The 7,349-nt window shown below is 38.0% G+C and overlaps 1 protein-coding gene across 1 annotated transcript in view; it reads left to right on the top strand.

The window, feature by feature from the left end:
- The first annotated feature begins 704 nt into the window (after positions 1-704).
- The window catches only part of atp6v1c2 (ATPase H+ transporting V1 subunit C2), a 7,249-nt gene continuing 604 nt past the window's right edge, over positions 705-7,349 (top strand). The window contains exons 1-12 of the mRNA XM_037694527.1: positions 705-836; positions 2,039-2,106; positions 2,537-2,622; positions 2,785-2,847; positions 2,949-3,043; positions 4,851-4,942; positions 5,014-5,109; positions 5,191-5,259; positions 5,566-5,658; positions 5,750-5,837; positions 5,917-6,014; positions 6,110-6,233. Coding sequence (XP_037550455.1) covers positions 708-836; positions 2,039-2,106; positions 2,537-2,622; positions 2,785-2,847; positions 2,949-3,043; positions 4,851-4,942; positions 5,014-5,109; positions 5,191-5,259; positions 5,566-5,658; positions 5,750-5,837; positions 5,917-6,014; positions 6,110-6,233 — 1,101 coding nt within the window. The 5' untranslated portion in view covers positions 705-707. The remainder of the gene's footprint in view (positions 837-2,038; positions 2,107-2,536; positions 2,623-2,784; positions 2,848-2,948; positions 3,044-4,850; positions 4,943-5,013; positions 5,110-5,190; positions 5,260-5,565; positions 5,659-5,749; positions 5,838-5,916; positions 6,015-6,109; positions 6,234-7,349) is intronic.

The raw sequence follows: 7,349 nt of genomic DNA, 5'->3' as shown, positions 1-7,349 counted from the left end.
AGCAAAATTTCGGGTATTTGTTTTTTTTTTTTTTTTTCTTTAGAAAACTTTTAAAACAGGTCCCACTCCAGCAAAATCAAGTTTGTGCCGCTAGGTAACTTGCAGTTTGATCGCATTTGACTGAATAGCTCAAAGAATTAAACGTAAAAATGTGTAAAGAGCCATCCACAACCACCTTTTTGATATAATACAAAATATAGACAAGTGTTAATTAAACTTTTTCCATTAGATAAAAATAATTCACATTTATGAAGTAAGAACAAAATGCCAAATTCTGTTCTGATGTTTATCATTTTATATTGATCACCAACCTTTTCTGCGTTTACTCAGATCAGCTGAGTGAAAAGGGCTTCCTGTGACAGATTGTAAAACAGCAGAGTGTCAGACGGTGTAAAGTAGAGCTGTTGCTCAGACAGCAGCCCGTCTCAGGTGGAGCTGCTGGTCAGACCGCTCACTGAGGCAATGTCACAGGATGATCATGAAGATAACTTGAAGGTAAGACCCGACTTTGAACATCTAATTGTATACAGAAATTGTGGAAAGGCTGAACTACTGTCTTAATTTAAAGTCAGTTCAAGTGTTTTTTACCATAACAGAGCTAAAGTTACTTGTTTTTGTTGCTTCGTGTGGTAGGATTTTGGGGACCAAATCCTGCTCTCGTGAGAAGGATTTATGATTGAAGGTCTCAATGTGAAACACAAGGAGTCATGACGGATTTTTGGTTGATTTCTGTCCCACTGGACAAGACCAGTCTAACCAGTGTGGAAAAACTCAAACGGACCATCAACAAAACCCAAATGGCCTCATGCTGGAAGTTCTCCATCCCAGACCTCAAGGTGAGGGAGTGTGACGCTAGTGAAGAGCCTTGTAGTGCAAATTAAATTTCACTGAATGTGAGATAAGGGGACATTTCTGTTCTTAAGGAAGGCATAAGTACATGTTCTTTGTTTGCTCTATACAGTAGAGTGTATGTGAGGAGGGTGGTGGTGTTTGGTGTCCTTCTCTGGTGAAGGGATCAAGGCTCAGGTTGCTTTCTACAGTTTGAGGCAAAATTTCCATCCGACCCGTTTCACTCAGCATGATCAATGTCCAACCTGCCTGCCAGTATCTGCTGTTTTACCATTGCTCTGTACAAAACTGCTAAAGCTCAAAAGCTTGCACTGCTCAAATACTTTAATATTAGTAAAACTATCTATGTTCCCTGCAACGTTTATTAAAAGAGATCCAGGCCGAAATGTTACAGAAGCAGTCCAAACCAAAGGCATGAAAATAGTTTTAAATTGTAGCTTCAAATGCACAAATGTACATTGTTTTAAATTTGCACTGACTATTACACATCGAAGGAGCAAACTACTGACTGAGACCCCATCAGTTGCACATAAACACCAGATGAATTAAAGACTGAACAGAAACAAACACAGGAACACCCCCCCCCCCCACACACACACACACACACCACCACCACCACACACACACAAACAAAAACTTAATTTATTAAGTCAAAAGTCAAATACCTGATAGTAGCATTTTAGCAATTTATTTCTATAGTTTTACTGAATTAAATCAAAACGTATCTTAAGTTGTAACTATAAGGGATTTAAAAATATTAGTCAAAGTGCCTTTGGGCAGCTCTCACAAAATTATATCATTAATTAACTTTACATCTGATGGTCAATTAAAAAAATAAAACGTCAATAAAAATTATTGGTAACGGATCTAATTCCACTTCATGGAGTTGTTTTAGATTTTATTCCTTTTTTTTTTCCCTTTTATTGTGCTATTTTAACTTGTATACACTTTGATGGTTTTTATTTATGTCTTTTGTGGTATTTTTTTTTTATTTTAGACATGACAGAAAAAAGCCCTTGTGTTTAAATCTGGCACATTTGCATAAAGACTTGAAGAAATTATATTCATTATCAAGTCCTTTCCTTTATTTGAACAGCATCTAAATTATACTGACATGATAAATCTTAATTGCCTTAAATATCAACCATGAATATAAATAATAACTTTTGTGTTTCTGCTGAGGCTGCAGGTGGGAATCCTGGACAGTCTGCTCAGAGTGTCCGACGATTTATCAAAACTCGACGCGCTGACTGAAAGGTAACAAAAGTGTTGAATCAAAACGTGGAGAAGCGAGTTGCATTAATGCAAATTACTCATATTTAGCTTAAAGAGCAGCTTTATCCTTCGTTAAAACCAATAACTCTGAGCTTGCAGTCTGTGTTATGATTAATTGATGCTCAGGAGCAGCTGGAGTTTATCTTTCCTTCCTGGTTTTAAATTCATTGTTGGTCTATTTGAGCTGAAACAGCATAAGAGGCTTCTTTTCACAGTTCCAGGAAAAGGATTGAAGTCACTGTGGAGATTAAATTTAATATTAAAATTGTCCAATTTGCCTTATCATGTCTTTTTTTCATTATATTGTCTTATAACAACATCACAGTTGGGTAAAATTGATTTTTATGAGAGAAAATGTACAAAAAAAACCCATATGTGCAGTAATAATGTTTTTCCCATGTCACCTGGTTAGCCTGATTAAAAAAACCTGCCAGTGTTTGAAGGAAGTGATGGAGCCATCCAGTGACAAAGTGCGGGAAAACGTTTTAGCCAACGGAGGTGAATCACAAACACACACAATAAGCTGCGTTTGTTGATTACGGTGTAGAAAAACTTGATCAGCTGGTAAACAGAAGCCTCAGTTGAGCTCCAAATGACAACACCGATGATTTCAGTGCACAGAGGACAAACCAGACTAACGTGATCAGTCTCCTCTTCCAGACCAAAGGACGAATCAGAATGCTGCCCTGTCTCCCCTGAAAGCTTACCTCACATCACAGAAGGGTAATATCTCTGCTCTTTTAACTGGACTGCAGCATATTATGCTATGACATGTGCAAATTAAAGTTTTTACTGATAAATTTCTGTGTGTATTTTTTCCTCAGTGGACCTTATTAACTATATGACCAAGTTTCAGTGGGACAAAGCCAAGTATCCCACAGCTCTGCCTCTCTCCACCCTGACAGACATCATCAACAAGGTAATGAAAGTTGTGAAAGATCTTATTAAAGAGGCTGTGGCAATAATTATTTTCTTAAAAATATTACTTGTGTTGTATTTTGCCCTGAAAATAACAGTAATAATCCAATAAAAGCTTGCGACACTTACAGATCCGATTGATCTCACTTATGATTGTGGCTGCAGTGTGAAAGTGAGACTGTTGGATCAATAAATGCAAAGACATGTATAGTTCAAAACTTACGCTGACTGTCACATGGCTTAAAAAAGACCAAAACACAACTATGTGCAAAATAATGTACAATATTGTAAGCAGAGTTGCAAAAAATTATCGTCTTATTAAGACCTAAATGATTTAGTATTGTTGAAAGCAAACTGGGATACAATGTAATATAACTTTATTTATAAAGCACTTTAAAAACAACACCGTCGACCAAAGTGCTGTACACTGATAACACATAAAAGCAAGCATGAAAACTATAAAATCAATTGAAACCGTAAAAATAATGAACTGTTAAAATCATAAAAACAGCAAACAATAAAAATACATTTATAAAAAAACAGTAAAACCAACATTTCAAGCTGAGTTAAAGGCCAACGAGATAAGATGTGTTTGTAAAAACAGGAAGTGACGTGAAAAGGCAGCTTATTCCACTGTTCAGTGGCAGCGAATGAGAACGCTCGGTCACCTCTCAGCCTCCTGTTGGACTTTGGAAAGACCAACAGCAGCTGATCAGCTGATCTGAGAGAGAGTGAGGGAACGTACAGCTGGAGCAGGTCGGACAGATACTGTGGGGTGACACCATGAAGGCATTTGAAAACAAAAAGAAGAACTTTAAATTAATCTGGAAACAAACAGTTGTGTCACATCCCGTTCGGAAACGAACAAGATGTGTGTTTTATTGACCAAAAAAAACAAACCTAAGTTTGTGCTCAATAATCCAGGTACAAATCAACAATGTTCAGTCAGGTCATGTGGATGGTTTCTTTTTTGTTTGTTTGTTTGCTGAGACATTTTGTCCTCCATCCGAAGAACTTCTTCAGTCCGAGGAGCCACAAACAACCTAGAGTCCCATAAATAATGGATTATTGGAAAAATAAATACCACACTCTCATAGTAGGGAAAAAAAAAAACAGTTTGCTGGTGATAAGATGGTGTCTGGGGCCTGCCCTCTCCCCTGTCAACTCTTATGAGGCTTTTGGTGTTTTGAACCATTTTGGCATGACTGCCTCAGAGGAGTTGACAGTGGAGAGGGCGGGCCACAGACACCATCCTATAATCAAAACATCAGGACGTAGTCTGAAGTCATTGATGTCTCTATGTCTCATGTAAAAAAGTGCTGTTAAATCATCCTTACTAAGCAAACAAGCTTAGATTGACCCAACTCAGAAACTTTAGAAATGCAACTTGATGTGAAGTGATCCTGAGGTATGTAAAGTTGTGAACATCCTCAAATGTTTGTTGGCGTTTTGCTATAACGTAAAGGAGTACAACACGTTGTTTAATGTCAGAATCCTGTTTTGGCACAGGAATCTTTAAAAGCTCTTAAGTGACAGCAACGCCACCTGTAATGATAAATATGTACGTAACAATTCCAAGATGCACGGGCAAGTTGCTTCCATAAATCCAACAATGTTCAGTCAGGTCATCTGGATTATTGAGCATGCATGAGGATATGTCATCTGGACGGTTACTTTTTTTTTTTTGAGATACGCTTCGCCTTTCATCCGAAGGGCTTCATCAGTCCAAGGAGTCACAAACAAACTGTTTCCCCCACTAAGCTAAGATTGCTTCCATAAAGTTATACCTGATGCTTCATCTTCTGCAGGAAGTTATACAGGTGGAGACAGAATTAAAAACTCGATCGACAGCGTACAGCAGCGTAAAAGCCAACTTGGAAAGCCTTGAACACAACCAAAAGTGAGTGATATGGGTTAGATCATATAACTAACTGGATCTGCAGGAAATTTATTGAGTTCCTCTGCTTCTAGTGGGAATTTGCTGACTCGCAGTCTGAACGGTGTTATGAAGAAAGAAGACCTGGTGGTCTCAGAGTATCTAACAACTCTGCTGGTAGTGGTGAGCAGGTTGGTCACATAACATGTTTAATTAGCCATTGTGATCCCATATGCATATAAACATGTTTATGCACATGTCATTGGTCCTAGAGAGAGTTTCCCGCTGTGGGAGAGAAGTTATGAATCCTTTTCGGAGTTTGTAGTCCCACGATCAAGCAGGTGAGTTGTGTTTTTGCACCATGAGCTAAGAAAACCTTTGTTGCGCTTGATTCTAGTGCAAGCGTGCCAGCAACGCTCTACAGGTCTGTTTCCAGCCTCTGAAAGGTTAAGCTGAGCAGCACAGGTGTTCTGTTACCTGCAGAAAGTAAAAGCCTGTGTGTCTAATGGTAGTTTAGATTTTAATCAAACCAAAATGTCCATCCAGGTGGAAACATTGAGTTTTTCTGAAAATTTTCTTCTGTTAACTTCACAAGTTGCTGCTTTCGGTGCCATTTTGCTCTTCTGTCTTCACTCTGTGACTTTCAGGAAGCTGTTTGAGGACAGAGAGGGGGCTATCTTCTCGGTGACACTCTTCAAACGAGCTGTCTGTGATTTCAAAGCCAAAGCTCAGCAGAGCAAGTAAGCAGCAGGGATTGATAGAAAACACCCGGTGGAGTCTAAGCTGTGCTTTCTGTATCTATTACCATAATGTAGTCCACGATCTCTGCAGGTTTGTGGTGCGAGAGTACAACTTTGATGTGGAGGAGAAGAAGCAGCAGGAGATTATGAAGCTCAGAGTCCAGAAAAAGGAGCAGTATGTAAGTCACTTTGTTTGACCTCTAGATTTACATCAGAATGGGCTGAGGTGTGTTTTTACAGTTAATTCCTCCTCTGTAGGGAATCTTTGTCCGCTGGCTCAAGGTGAATTTCACTCAGGTGTTCATTGCTTGGATTCACTTGAAAGCATTAAGGGTGTTTGCAGAATCAGTGCTCAGGTGAGTGAAACATTAGGCGTTCTCTTTAATCCCTAAAGAAAGTGTGCTTGCTTGACTTGTAAGGGGGATTTTGTGCACGATGAAATCTTCTGCAGGTATGGATTACCGGTGAACTATCAGGCTTTTTTACTAGAGACTGAGAGAAAACGCTCCAAAAAACTGAAGGAGGAACTCAACTCTCTGTTTGTGCATCTGGACCCCACTGCCACCATGACAGACGTAAGGAGACCAGCAGATCTATCAGTAAATTCCTGTTTTATTGGTACTGGATTAAAAACACAGAACAAAATGAGCAACTTTTCAGGTCAAGAAAATACACCAGCCTTTAAATGACATTGAATACTAAACAATGATACGTGATATGAAACAACATAATACAACAAGTAAAAAACAAACAAAAAGAATTATGAGTTCAGTCAGCTTGACTTAGTTTTTTAAAGTCTAGCCCTTTCATGCATAGCGGTCACTGCTGTGGACAAATATTTAAAAGGTATGCATGAGTTTTTTTATGCTTTCAGTTGAGCAGTGTCAAAATATTTCAAAATACGTTCACATTATAACATGCAGTATTTGGTTTGTAAAACATCTCGAAACGTATGCTGTCCAGCTGACTTGGAAAAGTTCTTGAATAAGTACAACTTTTATAAGACAAAATTTCCACCCTTTTTTAATGCCCCAAGAAAAACACACACACCAAAAAAAAAAAAAAAATCCTGTATGAAAGGGTTAGAAGAAAGACTGGAGATGATGACCTGTGTGGAAATGCTGCAGGGAGTTTGAAAGTCATAGACTCAAATACAGAAAGACACGAGAAAAGACAAACAAGTGTGGATTTTGCAAGGGGATTTTTTTTTTTTGTACCCGAGTACACGGAGTTGCAGCAATGATAGAAGTGTTTTCCACTTTATAAGCCGAGGAGGGGAGCTTCAAAGCTTTTTTCTTTATGAAAGTTAATAGAAATACCACTGTCCTGCACATGCAGCATGCCAAGTAGGGATGATACCTTCTGATTTTTATGGAAAAAACAGAAGCACAGAATGAATTAAAGAAACCTGGTAACATGAAGGGTATTTTTTTTTTTTAGCTTTCTATTTTTCTTTTCAATTATCAACCATGGTAAAGAGTTATAGCTAACTTAATTTGTCCTTGCATTAGTAAAACTATACAGATCCTCTTATGTCTCATTTACTGTAAAGTAAAATTAAAACACTGAATGAGGATTTGAATGCTAAAACATCTTTAAGAACCTTAAAAAAAAGTACAATAATAAACACAAAAAGTGTTCAGAAACAAGGAATTTTTATATTTTTCAGTTCCAAAGAACGAGAAATTTTG

The sequence above is a fragment of the Nematolebias whitei genome, chromosome 21 (genome assembly GCF_014905685.2).
Source record: "Nematolebias whitei isolate Nwh7 chromosome 21, NemWhi1, whole genome shotgun sequence".
NCBI lineage: Eukaryota > Metazoa > Chordata > Actinopteri > Cyprinodontiformes > Rivulidae > Nematolebias > Nematolebias whitei.
Note: the sequence above shows the minus strand (reverse complement) of the source record. Positions and strands in the feature narration are given on the sequence as shown.